This window comes from Zea mays, chromosome 8, assembly GCF_902167145.1.
Source record: "Zea mays cultivar B73 chromosome 8, Zm-B73-REFERENCE-NAM-5.0, whole genome shotgun sequence".
Classification (NCBI taxonomy): Eukaryota; Viridiplantae; Streptophyta; class Magnoliopsida; order Poales; family Poaceae; genus Zea; species Zea mays.
This window is the reverse complement of record NC_050103.1, coordinates 173,353,938-173,371,403: the sequence shown is the minus strand read 5'-3', so window position 1 is coordinate 173,371,403 and position 17,466 is coordinate 173,353,938. Positions and strand designations below refer to the sequence as shown.

General features: G+C 44.5%; 2 protein-coding genes across 2 annotated transcripts; both read left to right on the top strand.

Moving 5' to 3' along the window:
• The first annotated feature begins 8,346 nt into the window (after window positions 1-8,346).
• Window positions 8,347-10,070, top strand: LOC100285513 (uncharacterized). Its single transcript, NM_001158405.2, has one exon. It carries the CDS (start codon window positions 8,561-8,563, stop codon window positions 9,743-9,745), a length of 1,185 nt encoding a protein of 394 aa, NP_001151877.2. The 5' UTR covers window positions 8,347-8,560; the 3' UTR covers window positions 9,746-10,070.
• Window positions 10,071-12,252: 2,182 nt separating this feature from the next.
• LOC103636462 (protein BUD31 homolog 1) lies at window positions 12,253-15,116 on the top strand. The gene is made up of 4 exons (NM_001355545.1): window positions 12,253-12,422; window positions 12,940-13,068; window positions 13,169-13,356; window positions 14,736-15,116. Exons 2-4 carry the CDS (start codon window positions 12,975-12,977, stop codon window positions 14,889-14,891), a joined length of 438 nt encoding a protein of 145 aa, NP_001342474.1. The 5' UTR covers window positions 12,253-12,422; window positions 12,940-12,974; the 3' UTR covers window positions 14,892-15,116.
• The last annotated feature ends 2,350 nt before the right edge of the window (window positions 15,117-17,466 follow it).

The following is a 17,466-nucleotide window of genomic DNA, read 5'->3' as shown; positions in this document are numbered from 1 at the left end:
GTAGGTCCCACCGAGCGTGCCAGAATCTGATGTCGGGAAAACGGCCGGCAAAAAGCGTCGTCTCCACGTCAACAGAGACAAGTTTTAATTTAGATATAATAAAGTAAATAATACAGGTATTGCAGGCTCATACTTCCATAATTCTTATATTTACATAAAAATTATGTTAATTACATCTCCGTAGAGAAAACCCCTGATTAAGAGTTCCAACATGAATACATAAAAGAAAAATAAAATTACATCATATGGCTAGCCTATTACAAACTACAAAAGAAACGAAAAAAGTTTTCGCCTCATGTAGTCGTGGATGGTGCATGCGTATGTCAGATACGACATGATCACATTGTTGACGAGCTGACAAATATCTCTTTATTGCTGGCTTGGTCAATTCTCTGTCGAACTATAATATATATGTATTTTAATTCATGCATACTTTTATGAATATTTTGTTATTTGTTCAAACTATGACATGGCGTTGAGCCTTGATAACTTAGCATACAATCTTTATCTAGTTATTTGAGCGGTAGGCATCCGAATCATATAATATGACTCATATGCATGTTAGACCAAGAAGATTTATTTGGTCAACGTTTATTTCTTTAATGGAAGAAACATTATGTTGTATATTTATATGGTTTACCTTGAGGATTAAATTTAATAATCTTATCGGATTATATAAGATCACGAATGAAGATGTTTTGAGACGCATGTTTATGAATCCACTTGACATATGGTGTGAGATTTATTTAAGCCAAGCCAAATTATTTATTTACTTTTATTTAGGCTTAGCGAGATATGATGTAGCGTCCATGGTGTATGTAGTTAGTTATAATAGCCAGATATATGGCCATGACATAGTATTTGACCATGGCTTACATATATAACCTATTTAGTTTAATTTAAATACTTAACAGAGTTGCTGTTTTTTTATTAATTGGGCGGAACGATAATTGATGAACCAAGCATGCATTTTTTATTTGCTAGGCTTGTTCCAATATTTATAACACATTTTAGTTATTTTAACCATGACGCGTATAGCAGGTCGATTGGCGTTGGCAGCCATGGCTTGAGATTTAGCATAAATATACCAATTTATTTAGGTATAGATGAACGGCATATGAGCAACATTAATTTATTTATTTATTTTGGCTGGAACATCAACCATTGAATTGATCATTTGATTCTATCTCTTGGATAATTTACGAGATATAAAAGCACCATACATATAAAATGGTACCCTTTTGTTTATCTCATATAGTCTAGATTAGGACGTGATGCAAAACATTTTACAAGTGTAATCATATTTGCCATTATCTCTTTAGACGAATATTTTACATACTCGATTGGGATTTATTTATTAAGCACAATTAACTTATACCAACATACTAGCTTGGCCCAATTTTATTTATTAATGAACGTATCCTAGTATCTCATAAGGGTGGAATGCTTCCTATTTGGTATTTTGAAGTCATGAATATTCTTTTAGGTAAATACATTATGACCATATTTACCCTCTAGATAAGTTATTAAATAGGTGTCTGTGACGATGGCACAATATATGTATGTATATAGCGCCGTGTATCAAAATGACATTTGTTTTTTTTACTTGCTAAGTAACATCGTCGTTACTTGCATAATAATATTCCTCTTAAAAATGTTACCATGTGATATATGGCCGACTTGACTAGAGGCTGGCATTGATTTGTTTATTTGATCCTGGTAGCCATTGATCAGGACAAAAGGCGAAGATGCTCATACGTATGACATAATTCTCTAGTTTGGCTGAGTTTTAACTATCACTTAAGTATTTGATTAAGCATAATATTTGGGTTATACTTTGGTCGTTATACGTTAGGGCGTGAATGCGTGATTATATTAAACGATACACACACCAGTATAATTTTGACGTGGTCTTAAATAATTTGGTATATAGGCATGCATGTACTGGAGTATGATTTTATTTGTTCAATTTGTTTATTAGGGTAGCGATGAACTAACAGCGTTTCCGCAATTTATTTCGCTTTGAATATACCTGGTAAGGCAATATGCAAATGTATACTTCTGCTTGTTTATGTTTGCTAGGATTTAATAAATCAATTAGTGGCAATAAATACATATGCGTGCGTGTATAGCCTGAATTTTATTTAGCTCGACCATAATATTGTATATAGTTTACTTTGATTTGAATAGATGGGATAATAACCTCTAAATAAGGGCCTGTTTGTTTACCTCAATGGATTATATAATCTGGATTATTTTTGGAGGATTATATAATCTGGATTATATAATTTGGATTATATAATCTGAGTAGCCCTGTTTGTTTACCCAGATTATCTGGCGTGTTTCTGTTGGGCGGCGGGCTTCTCCGATCCGATAGGCGCAAAAACAATTCGGTAGATTATAATGGCAATGATGGGTAATTTCTAGGAAACTTGAAAGGGTAGTGGGGAAGTGGAAAAAAATAATCTGAAATAAGCACCTCCTCACTTGCTTATGGATTATCATAATCCAAGGTATTAGATTATATAATCTGGAAAATAAGCTAGACTGTTTGTTTGCCTCTTAGGATTATTTAATCCAGATTATATAATCTGAGGGGTAAACAAACAGGCCCTAAATAGTGCTAGTTAACCATAATTTAATACCATGCATGTGATATGCATAAAAATAGTATTATTTTGGAATAATCTACAAGATGTACTTGCACGGGCACAACACATGCATCTATTTATTAGCTATTGTTTACGGTATTTTACTATAGGGTGCGTTGTTGGTTTCCGCACCTTGATTAAAAAAGATGCAACTTTTTTAGCATAATTTTACGTTGATATAATGCATAGAAATAGACAGCAATACGTGGACTCTAGGTAGTTAATTTTCTGCACAAAATGCTAATTAGGCACAAACTGAATATCTGTATGCATTGCGCAACCATTTTTTTTACAGCACTTGACACAGAATTTCGATTTCAGCCGTACAGCTCACCGCATATATCCGCGATAATTTAGACATTTGGAGTATAATTATTTTTGGCATGATGTTGACTTTAGCACTTGTTATTGATTTCATATCAATAACACGAGTTGAAGAACGTAATTCTTCTATGATGAGAAAGAAGACAAGGAACAGTATAGCGACATGGGGGCTCTTCTTACCTTGCAGTAGACCTTTCCGACGGGCCAGAACGGCGTATATGTCCTTGTAGTGTGATCTCTCTCAAGGGTATGCCCTTGAGATTGTGTATAACCCGGCGACGTGATCTTCCTCAAGGGTATGCCCTTGAGGTTTCTGAAACAATTTTCCCTTTAGGGTATGCCCTAGAGAGCTGTTTGACGGAGAATTTTCTTGCCGATGACGCCCGGCGAAGCAGCAATTCCTAGATGAGAGGCTTCAGCAGCTTGATGGTGCACTTCCCCAGCAGCCTTTTGTTTCTCGAGGCAAACGCGAGAGCGAGGCAGCCTAGCGGCGTCTACGGTGAGCGCGATAGCCTAGAGCAGAACAGTTACCACGGTCCTATCCCCTCTGCTCCTGCGTTGATGTGACCTTTCATTTATAGACAGAGAAAAAAAACGAGCGAGTGCGCGGGATGCAGAGACGTGTAGCAGTCGTGCGCACGTCGTCCCAGATCTGGCGCGAGGCATGCTTTTTTACTAGACGTGCGTGGGACAAAGAACGTGCGCGCGTGCTGCATGCGCTGCATCTATGCGGGAGAAGCATGCAAAAAGCTGCAAGCTAGTAGCTTTCTCTTTCTCCCTTTTTTTTATCATGTGATTAAGGAAATACTTAATTATGTCCACTCAAAAGCTATGTGTGTGAGAATGGAATATAGCAGCATGCATGCGTACATGCAAATGCATAGTTGATTGATGGGAATGCATAGTTGATTGATGGGAGACCAATCCATTCACCACTATTGCACGTATCCGTAAAAAAATTTATTCATGGCTAGAGGCTATGACGGTTGTATGAGAGTAATACGCATGTTCTCTCTTCATTATTTCATATTATTTATCTAATCTGTTTTATTATTATTATAAAACACTATCTTGTGATTACATTAAATATTATTTTGTATTCGCTTTGTTTACAATTATATTGACAAATGGTCATTTGCTCATTTCATATTTTTTATAGTTGTTTAGACGAATCTTTAATTAATGCATGCATGACTATTTATTGATGCATGACTATTTATTGATACATGATTATTTAGTCATATATTCACATGGGTATATACTTGAGGCCGTACATATTTTTAATATCTTAACGCATTAAACTTTTAGAACAGAAGATCATTATAAACAAATAGTCACTTTAAATATTCGTATATTTATTTTTTAGAATATTTACTTATTTCATATGCATCAAAATTTATGTGTCATATTAATCGGAGTTATTTGGCCCGCATGGCCATTTATTTTGATACGGCCAAAATATGTGTCAACATGCATGCACCAAATGTAGATGTTATTTACTGTCTAGTCATTGCACTGTTTCTGGTCAAGCCGATGTAATCAAGTACATGTTGCATAACCCCATTATGAGTGGTAGAATTGGTAAGTGGGCTTATGCACTCATAGAATATGACTTGGCTTATGAACCCTTGAAATCTATGAAAGGCCAAGTCGTAGCGGACTTTATTGTAGAACATCGGGTTAATGATATTCATGAACTAGACATATCATACCTCACTATTACTCCTTGGACTTTATATTTTGATGGATCGGTTTGCAATGAAGGGCAAGGAATTGGCATTGTGCTTGTTTCACCAAGTAATGTCTCCTTTGACTTCTCTAGCCGATTGAAAACGTATTGCACTAATAATCAAGCCGAATATGAGGCTCTCCTATTCGGTTTAGAGCTTTTAAATGGTATGGGAGTAAAACATGTGAAGGTATTTGGTGATTCTCAGCTGGTTGTCCAACAAGTGTTAGAAGAATATCAATGTCTTGATGGTACTCTAAATAGTTATCTTGAGAAATGTTGGAGCATAATCCATTCTTTTGACGAATTCAGTATTCGGCATATCTCTAGAGTTGAGAATCATAGAGCTAACGACTTGGCACAAGATGCATCGGGTTATCGGATAAAGAGAGGGAAATTTCACAAAACTGAAAATCTGATAACCAGGGCAGAGCCAAATTCCCAGGTCGCGGACCGTCCGCGTGATGACGCCGGACCGTCCGAGGTTACCAGAAAGGTTCTCTTAATCGATTCGGCTGACAATGAAGCCGATGCAAGTGATTGGAGGACACCTATACTTAATTATTTGCAAAATCCCAATATCAGGGCAGATAAGAACATTCGGCGAACAGCTTTCAAGTATGTTTTGATGAGTGATGAACTTTACCGCCGAACGGTTAATGATGTCCTGCTTAAGTGCTTGGGCCCAAATGATGCTATATTAGCTATGGCCGAAGTACATGAAGGAATTTGTGGTACCCATCAATCAGCTCCAAAGATGAAGTGGTTGTTGCGAAGGTCTGGTTTTTATTGGCCTAGTATGACAGCTGATTGTTTCAAGTACTACAAGGGGTGCCAAGTGTGTCAAAAATTCGGCGACCTACAGTTGGTCCCTGCAGCCGAATTACATCCTATCATCAAGCCTTGGCCGTTCAGAGGATGGGGATTAGACTTTATTGGAGAAATTCATCCTTCATCATCAAAAGGGCATTGGTTTGTGTTAGTTGCCACTGACTATTTCACCAAATGGACTGAAGCCGTTGCTCTAAAGAACATGACGCACAAGGAGGTAATTGAGTTCATAACTGAGCATATTATTCATAGATTCGGCATTCCCCAGACTTTGACTACAGATCAAGGTACTTCTTTTATGTCAAAGGAGGTACGTGAATTTGCTGAATTATACAGAATTAAGCTGCTTAATTCGTCTCCATATTATGCTCAGGCCAATGGACAGGCCGAGTCTAGTAATAGGACGTTGATTAATTTGATAAAGAAGAAGGTATCTGATAACCCTAAATATTGGCATAAGATTTTGTCTGAAGCTTTATGGGCTCATAGAATATCTAAACATAGTGCTACTAAAGTATCTCCTTTTGAGCTTGTCTATGGGCAGGAAGCAGTGTTACCTGTGGAAATAAGTTTGAATGCTGTCAGGTTTGCCAGACAAAATGATCTAACTGCTACTGATTATTATAATTCAATGATGGATAATATTGATGAGGTGACCGACAAGAGGATGATAGCTTTGGGAGCAATAGAAAAGGACAAGATCATGATAGCCAGGGCCTACAACAAGAAGGTCAAAGCAAAATCATTCCAAGTAGGAGACTTGGTGTGGAAGACCATATTACCTCTAAAGAATAAAGACCGAAAGTTCGGGAAATGGTCGCCAAGCTGGGAGGGTCCTTATAAAGTGAAACAGGTGATGTCTGGTAACGCCTATTTACTACAAACATTTCAAGGCAAGGATTTACCTAAGGCTTTGAATGGGCGTTTCCTCAAACAGTACCATCCTAGTATGTTGCAAGATGCCTAAGAAAACCGATGTGATCACATCGAGTTAGTTGCTTTTGGTTCGCCCAGCTCCACCAAAAGGCAGGGGGGCATATGTTCGAACCAGAAATGAGCCGGCGGACTGTCCGGCCCTGAGGCCGGACGATCCGCGCCTGTGGGCCGGACTGTCCGCGCGTGCGCAGATCAGATTAGGGTTCCGAGTTTTGTGCTACGGTTGTTGGCTAAAATCGCGGGATTAGCTCGGAATCAGTTGTGTAAAGGGTCCAGCCCCCCTCCTCTATAAATAGAGAGGTCTACGACCGATTTGTAATCATCAACAATCGAATCAATACAACTTTTATTCGCATTTTATCCTAAGAGTAGTTCTAGTCTAGTTTAGGTTTAGCCTCTCAATCCCCAAATTCTTCGCCTCTCTTCGACTCTACGCCGATTTGAGGAGTCTAGGTCGGCCGGCCCGAGCCTAGACAACCCCTAGGATCTCTCCTCCCCGACGGGGTCCCTCCCGGGAGCGAGATCCAGGCCGCCGCCGGCGACTTCCGCCGCCCCTGCGCACGCGCGGACCGTCCGGCCTCAGGGCGCGGACCGTCCGGCCGTCAGGCAGAGGACCCAAGCTCCTGCACCAGGTCGCGGACCGTCCGGCCCTAGGCCGCGGACCGTCCGCGCCTGACCACAGAGCACTGCCGCCTCGCGCCAGGTCGCGGACCGTCCGGCTCCGTGCCGCGGACCGTCCGCGCCTGACCAGAGAGCACCGCCGCCGGTTCTTCTTGAGTATTTGGCGCTCCGAAAAGACGTCAACAAGCACTTCAGCGGACGCAGCACGTACGGCAGCAGCTTGCTTTAGAGTTTTGTCTGCAGTGGAACAAATGGTGCGGGTGCCCTGCCCATCATCCAAGTGCTGACAGATCGATTCCTAACTTTCGTTTTAATGAAGGCTGCAGATTCTTGTTGTCTTCCAATCATGGTGCGCTCGGACGAGAAACGGGATTAGAGACGTGTATATTCATCCAGACGACGAGACCGACAAAGGATGACTAGAAAAACTACGGCACAGATCCATCGCAGGTAAATAAACAAGTAAAATTTATAGATTATATAATCTAGATTATAATTTGTTGAGATTATAAAAATTGAGATCCTTGATCACGAGCGAGCCTTCCAACCCGTTGGCGCGTCGTCGGGGGCAATGTCCATATGAGCCCAAGTCCAAGGAGGTCTAAGCAGCGAATAAATGAAGCGTGCATCTTCTGATGATCTTCATCATCCCTAAACTACGAAAAATAAACGCACAGGTGCCGGAGAAGGGGAGGTTGATGGATCTGGTTAAACAAGCCCATGCGGTCATCAAAAGCGGCATGCGGCGTGGCGTTCATAGTCCGTTCAGTGGCAATGGCCAATGGCAGCAGGTCGCTTCGTTGCGACGACGACGACGAATGGGGCAGGGTCGGGGTTGCACATCGGGAAGGAGGGGACAGCAGGAATAGGATTAGGAGGACATCGGGTTGATCGATCCGACAAGAAGACCTAGAAATAGACTGTTTTAGACCCCTAAAGTTTAATTTTTTTGTACTTAAAAAGTAAATAAACATTACTGTAAGTATAAAGAGAGGCATGGCCTACTTTGTCCCCTTTGGGCCCGCCCCTGCATCGCATTCGCATCACGGGTGAACGGGTCTACCTGCCGCATCGTGCAGGCATGTTGGCGGGCTCCACCCACGCAAAATGATTACTGCGCCCGATGCACGAACCGGAGCAGGGCACATTGGATCCCCCGTTTGCCGAACCCCAAAGTCCAACCAACCATGAATAGCACACTCCTATAATCCTACCCGCCTCGCAAGTCGCAAGCCCGTTAGCACGGCGACCAATAAAGAACTCGCTGCCCCCACGCGGCCACGGCCGCGCCCACTTCGCCACTCGGACACTGCTCGGCCGGTCGGCCCGGATCGGTCGCACGGACACGCCCCGCGCGTCGCGGGCTCTCACCTCTCTCCTCCTCCTCTGCCTGATTGGCGTGCCCCCATGCGGATGCGGTGGCTCCGACCCAGCTAGCCCCCAGGCTGGGGCTGCGCCCGCGGCGGCGATGAAGCGGCCGCTGCGGCGCTCCTTCGCGGTGCTCATCTTCGTCGGGCTCGTCGGCGCGGCCTCCTTCTCCACCGCGCTCCGTCGCGCCGTGGCGCCCGCGCCCGCGCAGGAGCCCCCGCCGCTCGACCCGGCGCGCCTCAACGCCACGCTGCTCCGCCTGGCCGCAGCCGATCCGTCGGAGGCGTCGCTGCGCCGGGACGTGGACGGACTCCTCGAGGGCCGCCTCCCGGCCTCCGCGGCGCGGGCCCGCGCGTGGCGCCGCGACCGCCTCCTCCACCCGCTCCACCTCCACCGCCACCGCAGCTTCCCGCTCCCGCGCCGCGGCCGCTACCCGGACGACGACCACGACATCCTGCTCCACCCGCTCCCGCGCCACGAGCAGCTCCACATCGACCCCGCCCTGCGCCGCGACCTCCGCTCCTGGCACCGCCTCCGCCGCTACGACCCTGCCGTCCTCGCCACCCTCCCCTCCCTGCTCTCCATCCCCGGGCGCATCCCCTCCTGCGCCGTCGTCGGCAACAGTGGCATCCTCCTGCGCGCGAACCATGGAGCCCTCATCGATTCCCACGCAGCCGTGTTCCGCCTCAACAACGCCCGCGTCTCAGGCTACGCCGCGCACGTCGGCAGCAAGACCAACTTCTCCTTCATCAACAGCAACGTTCTTCACCTCTGCGCGCGCCGGCCCGGGTGCTTCTGCCACCCTTACGGCCACGGCGTCCCCATCCTGCTCTATATCTGCCAGGCCGCCCATTTCGTCGACGTCGCCGCCTGCAACGCCACCTCGTCCTCCCGCCACGGCTCCCCCATCTCCGTCACCGACGCCCGCCTCGACGTCCTCTGCGCGCGCATCGTCAAGTACTACTCCCTCCGCCGATTCGTCGCCGAGACCGGCCGCGCGCCCGAGGAATGGGACCGCGCGCACGACGCCGCCATGTTCCATTACTCGTCCGGGATGCAAGCCATCATGGTCGCCGTGGGAGTGTGCGACAGAGTCAGCGTGTTCGGCTTCGGCAAGTCTTCCGACGCCAAGCACCATTACCACAGCAACCAAAAGGCGGAGCTAGACCTCCACGACTACGATGCGGAGTACGCCTTCTACCACGACCTCTCCGAGCAACCGCAGGTAGTCCCGTTCCTCAAGGATTCCGGGTTCGCCGTCCCGCCCGTCGTCTTCTACCATTAGGCCAGCTTCGAGAGCGCGCGCCATGTGCTCGACGTTATGTGGAACGGCTGTTTTCCTCGCTTATTTTTCCGGTTTTGATTAGTGGGTACGACATAGTAAAATGGGGATATCGAGATAGTAAAATTTTCGTGCTGTTGGAGTTGGAAGGTGTATATTGGGGTTTAGGCTACTCCACTGGTATAGAAGAAGGGATTGTTTGCCCTTTTGATTTCAGCACGACAGTAGGCAGTGCCTGGAATTGTAACTTCAGACTGATATTTTAATTTATTAAGAAACAGAATGTATATCTTACCATCACTTTGGAACTGCGTTCAGGAATACGTGGCATTTTATTTTCATACATATACTTGTTGCACTCATTTGTATTCAAATAACGCAGCATGACGCTAATGGCAGATTAGAATGCAGATAACGCAGAAACTTGACAGGAATCTTAAATGCAATTTTACAGAAAAAGATCTGAACGGTTGCCACTTTGTGCGTTTCTTTCCCATGAAATACACATACAAGTGACCCCACCATGGCCTCACAACAATGTTCTCCATGTTTCTTTGAAAATGAATGCAGCATGTTCAGTGGTTCTGCTAGTTCTCAGTTGCTTGGTTTGTACACATTGTTGACATGATTAAGTCAATTGCAGCCACTTCTCGGCTTTTGTTTAATTCGACGTGCAATGTGTTCAAGAAGCATTCGAGGATATGGTCCACCATGTTACATACTACTCCAGTATCTTCTCTTAAAAAGCAATATCGTACAACCCTGCCCGGTGGCGGTACCTTTGTTTTGTTGCTTTATCTGAAGTTAAAAGGACACCACCCTTATTGCGTGCACAGTGTACTAGATGTTCTCTTAAACTATATTTATTTATTAACCGATTCCTTTCCCATCCATTTGAGTACCCTGATATCTGCATGTTTCCGGGCATGGACAACTGCAGCCGTAGTGGTTTTGCTAATATCAGCTCAAAATAAAATTGGCGTGCAGAACTTCAATCAGAGTCTGTTTACCGAGCGATCCAAATTTGTTGTTTGGAAGAACCGACACAAATCCTGAGCCCTACGATCAGACACTATACATGCCACAGTTCTGTTTATCTACACAGTTGTCGACAACGCAAATTCCTGCTGTCTGAATATGATTGTATTGTACAGCAGTTTTTCGGCCTTTCCTTGACAAGTTCAGTTTAGTGCATCTTCGTCTACTGTCATAATTAAGTTTCTTTCGCAACTAATATACGTGATGCCTGGTCTTGATTGGCATCCCAGCGAATCAGTTTTGTGGCCCTCCTCCCTGATTTTATAAATGCTATCCTGTCTGGAGTGATTGCGCAGTCTCTGTGGTTATCATCGCTGATATGGTACTTTTGCAACATCTGACCCCAATTGAAGGTACTCTTCTCCTAATAAAGCGATTTGACAGCCTACTACCGTCTATAATTCGCTGATGCTCCCACCAGTTCTTGTTCTTGCTGTTTTTTTGTTTTTTAGCTAGTTTGATAACTTTATTTTTCCAATAAATTATTATTTTTCTAAGGAAAAATAAACCTTTTTTTGGATAAATGAAAATCTCTTATGTCCCGTTTGGACACATGGAATTGAATTTCATTCTAATAATAGTAATTTAAGCACATATCAATTAAACTAATATAGTTTTATGCAAAAATATATTTATATATTATTATTAGCAAATGTTGGAGATATTTATGTACTATATTTTTACTATAAAGGAATGAGCCAAAAATGTCCTATAAATTGCAGAGTAGAAACATATTCTATCGATACATAAAATTGTGTGCCTTTGTAAATAAAGGAATGATTATTATAAGAAGACCGAAAACCCGGTTCATCTCTGTGTGGCCGGTATGCTTTTAAAAAAGAACTGCTACAAAGAATTGAGTGAGAGGAAACAATCAGGCCTGATTTGATAAACAACACCCACACGTATTGGTGAAATGCGGCAGAGGAGAGATCAGGACACCGGGTGCAACCATGCAGGGAGCAAAGACAGAAGGCAGGGCGGGGCGCTGTAGGTCGCCGCCCCAGATCGAGGAGGAGGAGCCGATGGAGGTGCTTGTGGTGGCTACGGCGGCGAGTTGAGGAAGTGGATGCAGTTGGTGCTGCGCCGGAGAGCCCCATTCTCCTACGTCGACGGCGTAGCTGCGCCGTCTACAGCCGCAAGATCTTCGGCTTCGACCCCGGTCGTGCCCGCACGGCGACCACGGTGCGGTACCGGTATAGGGTTCTCGGCGGCGGGGACGGGTGGTGATGGGGAGATTTTTCATGTCCGTTCGGATTCGTCTGGGACCCTCGCGCAACGGCCGTTGTGCGAGGCCTTTTCTGGCCGTCCAGATGAGATCGAACGGTTGGGAAAAAAGCAGAGTTTGGTTTCTTTGCGCCGCTGGCGGTCGCGGCCCAAGCCTGAGGAGGTCACAGCCCCACAGGCGCCCATTCGGACTTCCCTTTATTCCCCTTCCTATATAATCCCATCGACTGCCATCTTCAGATCTTCTTCCGCTTCCAACTTCCGTTCCGCAAATTGAAAGCTCGGCGTTGCCCTGCGCCCCTGCCTCGAGCTCGAAGGACTTTGTCCCTATACGTCGTTGTCCAGCTCCTCGCATATTGTGGCCTGGTGCAGATTGGAGATCCGCCCGGACTTGGATCGAGTCCTCCTGTCTTTGGTAAGGAAACCCTAGTCCGCTTCAAAGCATGCCTTTAAGCTTTTTTTATTTTTTGCTGGGATGGATCATGGATGCAGCAAATGGACCATTGAATTGGCACATCCTACGATCTGAGCCTCGACCTTGAGGCTGTGATGTTGTTTGCGAATTAGGGCTTACTGCTGAAGTGCTGAGGATGCGTACGCCATGGCGTGCATCGACCCCTAGTGCGGACTACGGTGTCACTGTTGTTGGATGTTTCCTTGTCTTATATAGCATCCAGCAATCAGTACCGTTTCCTCATGTAAAGCCCCTCAGTTTAATACTTGAGAGCTAATTGGGTAGCATACTGCCGTCACTGCAACGTTGTTTTGACTTTAATCAGCACAGGAACAAGGAACTTCTAGGCTCCGTTTATGATGTGAATCCATACTCTGCTGCTTTTATTAATGCATTGCAATTACATCAGATGTATTGAAGATTATGTTTACATAAATATTATGTTGGCCCTTTTTCTTACTTCATTAAATGTTCCCAGGACATTCATTGGAGTGCTCCATTCATTGAGACAGCATGCCTAAGATAAAGACAAGCCGTGTCAAGTATCCTGAAGGATGGGAGCTTATTGAACCAACAATCCGTGAGTTGGATGCCAAAATGAGAGAAGGTAGGCACATACGGCTATTCATTTGAGGCATTCACTACTGATGTCAGTTGTTATTTTATTTCCTAGCACAGGATCGTACTAACGCTATGCCCTCATGCAGCTGAAAATGATCCACATGATGGAAAGAGAAAGTGTGAAGCTCTCTGGCCTATTTTCCGCATTTCTCATCAAAGGAGCCGCTACATATACGATCTTTATTACAGAAGGAAGGAGATATCACAGGAGCTTTATGAGTTCTGCCTAGACCAGGGTTATGCAGACCGTAACCTGATTGCAAAGTGGAAAAAGGTAATCATCCTTGGTTTCATATTTGTTGTACATGGTCTATATCTCAGTTGGTTTGTTTTTTTTTCCTCCACAACATCCTGTTCTTTTTGGGTTGAGGATGGGTGTGTGGGAGGCATGCTAATCTTCCTTATGTTCTGCTATAAGTTTGTAGATTAAGTGGAAATGTTGTGTAGACATTGTATGTGCAAATTGCATTATAAATATCTTACTATTACACTCTGTTTCTGGTTTTGTGAGATTTATATAGCTTACAAGGTAGATTGCAGTAGCTACTGATGCATGGTATGGTTTTTCTGTGCCAGCCACTAGCTGAAACCTGGTACCATTAGGCATTACTGTCCACCCCATCGATTTCATCAAGTTTTTGCAGATTACGACTAATACTGTCATGCATTCTGCAGTCCAGTTTTTGTTTATTTTCGAAACAGGAGATTTCCGATGTAACCAGTAACTGGATCTGGTTTATTTAGTTGACTGAAAATGAATTTATTAGGCATCCAATATGTTCTTTTTATTCCTTTTAATTTGCATATTGGTGTATGGAAATGTTCAACTGAAGATAAATAATCCCTCTGGTCCTAGGTACTTTGCTTTGACAAAAAACCTTAAAACTTTTGAAACACCAGTAACTTTAAAAAATTACTGCTCAAAAGTCACTTCAAAAGTTGTCGGTTGCATCTCAACCTTGTTAATGAGTGAGCTGGACTTCCTCGGGTGTCCAAAAGGAATTCATATCTTAAGTGCGTTTGGACCCAATTATATGTGATTGAGGCAAATATTGTAATTGTTAACTTGCTAGACTAAATAAAAGGAATAAGAGCATCTCCAACAACAAACTCTAAAATAGAGTCCTAAAATTTAAAATAGGACTTATTTAGAATGTTTAGGGTCTCAAAAGAAATGTTTACTCCAATAGTCAGGCCTTAAATAATGCTATTTAGGAAATAAATCATGATATTAGGAAATAAATGGTTGGAGATTAAGTGGAAATGAGGATAGGGCTCCAGTATATGGGTACTATATTTAGGACCCGAGAGACCGAGCCCTATAACCATTTGATGAAATTTTATAAAATAGGGCCGCTGTTGGAAGGATGTTTTATGGTTTTGAGCCCTATATTTAAAATAGGACCATGTTTAGAGCCTCTCTTGGAGATGCTCTAACAACAGATCCATTCTGTCACTTGAAGATTCTGTGCGAGTTGTGAAGAAAAGTTTTTTTGTGTGTGTGTTTGGGGTTGATGCTTCTTTGTCTGTTTCAACGTTTTCATTGTTTTGCTTTGTTTCCTGTATACGATATGTTCCTCAAGTTTGCGCCTGGGCAATGCCTGCTTAATCTGGCATCCTGATTTGTTACTGCTACATTTTGCCCTCTTGCAGCCAGGTTACGAGCGCCTTTGCTGCCTCCGGTGCATACAGACACGTGATCACAACTTCGCAACGACATGCGTCTGCCGCGTCCCCAAGCATCTGAGGGAGGAGCAGGTGATAGAATGTGTCCACTGCGGCTGCAGGGGTTGTGCCAGCGGTGACTAATCTTGTCATCATGTCGTTCGGCTCACGACTCACCATCGCAACCTTAACCGGATGAGGTGCCCTGCTGTAAACATGGATCCGGCTGCGGTGATTAGCATTAGTTTATTGGGTAAACTAGTTGGGGGAGGACTAAATTTCCTCACGTTTGGATGTTTCTAACTGTTATGTACTACTATGACGTTCTCGTGTCACAAATGCTTGCGTTAAATTAGTAGCGCTTTTGCATTTTATTGAGTCTGTTAATTGGCTACTGTTGTGGGTTCTAACAATATTTTTTTTGATAAGACAGGAGGGGCGAGCCCCTATTGGAAATTTTATTAAAACTTTAAAATAACAGAGTTAGAAGCAGACAGAAAAGAAGATTACAAAGGATAAAACAACCTAACTACAACGGAAAAAGGAAAAGAGACGAGGTCTACTGCTAAAGCTGAAGTCGGTTCTAACAATATTAAATTTTGTATTTTTCAACGATTTTTCAAAAATTCAGCAAAAAATAAGCATAGAAGAAGAAACCACCGAGAGGAATAGGCATGCGCATGTCTGATTAAATTTAATCAGCCTTTGAAGCTGAGAATTTTTTCTCCATTATTACAACAAAGACAACATATCTGGTGCACATAGAATATTGATGCACATGGTGCACATATTAAATCATCACCACTCATTTTAGATCTAACGTCTCTAGTTGTTTGGTACATTTTACTAAGGACACCCTTCAACGTGGTGGTGTGTAGTGGTGGAAGGTGTTATTTATAAATTAAATAATCAACTAGAGACGTTAAATCTAAAATGAGTGGTGATGATTTAATATGTGCACCATGTGCATCAGTCTTCTATGTGCACCAGATATGTCCCCTCCAACAAAAGCTAGGTTATTTACATGGGCAGAGCGAGGCAGGGTTACGACGTAGCCTCCAGCCAGCCCAGTGCATTCATGATTCCGGCAGAAGAAAATTCTGCTGGTACTTCACAGGTTAGGGTTATTAAGGAATTTTTATTTTACCAAGAGAAATTAATTTATTTTTACCTGAGAAAATAAAAGTCCCTTTAAATAATGATGTTCCTAAACTAACCCTTTGGTTTGGAAGGAGAGCCATCTTATTATTGAGCTATACGTAGCTTAATTTGCTTTAAATTGTTGATTACTTGGTACTGATATATCCAAGGAAGATGAATACTCTACGTAGTTGTGCTGTCTCGATCGCTTCGGCCGAATTTTTTGTATTTTAGCCATTTTTCGGAAAAAAATTCACGTTTAGATCTTAAAAAATTTTAATGTCATTTTTGGACCCTTTGCTCGGCGCCATAGGCTATGGCGCCGAGGTAACACAGCTCGGCGCCATAGGCTATGGCGCCGAGGTACGTGTTGCGTTGGCACAACCCGAACGCGTGGCGTCGACGTGGCACCGAGCTCGGCGCCACAGATCTTGGCGCCGAGCTCGGTTGTGTTATTAACATGTTTGTTGGAGACATGAGCACAAAGCCCATCTAACCCACTTGGTAGAGCACAAGGTTTCTAACCTTATGCTTGTGGGTTCAAACCCCATAGTTTACATTTTTATTTGTTTTTTTTATGTCGCTGGTGTGTCGGACCAAATTTATTTCTCACCTAGATTTTTTTTATCTTTATCATTACTCATTTTTTTAAATAACTCATTAGGTATTTTTTTATGTGACGAAGTACATATTTTAGTGTGACGAGCGACGACTTACAAGGTGTCAGGTGCGTCGTCCTGGAGGGAGAGGAGCGCCCTGATGCCACCGCAGCAGCTGTGGCCAATGACCACGAGGGACCTGCACCTTGAGCGCGCACACGGCGTACTCGATGGCGGACCCGATACCGGTGTACAGGAGAGGATATATATATATATATAGTATATGTATTTAGAGCCCTAGGCTCTATTTAACTATAGGAAGCCCCGACCACGTACCGACCAGGTGCGCGACCGCACCGGACCCTTTTTGGCTTATTGTACCTAACTGCTTACGCCAAAATATAATACGAGTTATGCTGATGTGTGTATCAGTTTATGCAAATATAATCTGCGCATATTACGTGCATCGGGCCCACGATCCGGCCCACGCCACCACTATAAAAACACCCCCACGCCGCCAGGAATTAGGTTTTAGCGGCGGCGGCGGTTCTCTAGGGCGTGCGAGCGGCGGTGATCCTGGGGGCCAGCAGCGGTGTCACCTCGAGGCAGGCGACCGACGGCGGCGCTCCACCAGGAACGAGCGACAACGACGCTCCGAGGCAGGCGAGCAAGCGGTGACGACGCTCTTGAAGCGGACGGACGACGACAGCGCACCCTAGACCCGGTGACAACGGCGGTTGTCCCGTCCGTCTCTGCGATGGCCACCGCCACCGCCGCTCCAGCATCTGTGGCGCGACGACGGATCTGGGGACACGCTCGCGACGGCGGATCCCTGAGGCGCGACGGCGGATCTGGGGACACGCTCGCGATGGCGGATTCCTGTGGCGCGACGGCGAATCTAGGGACACGCTGCGGCATCGGATCCCGAGGGCACGCACGCGGCGGCGGCCCCATGAGGTGCGCACGACGGCGATGTGCCA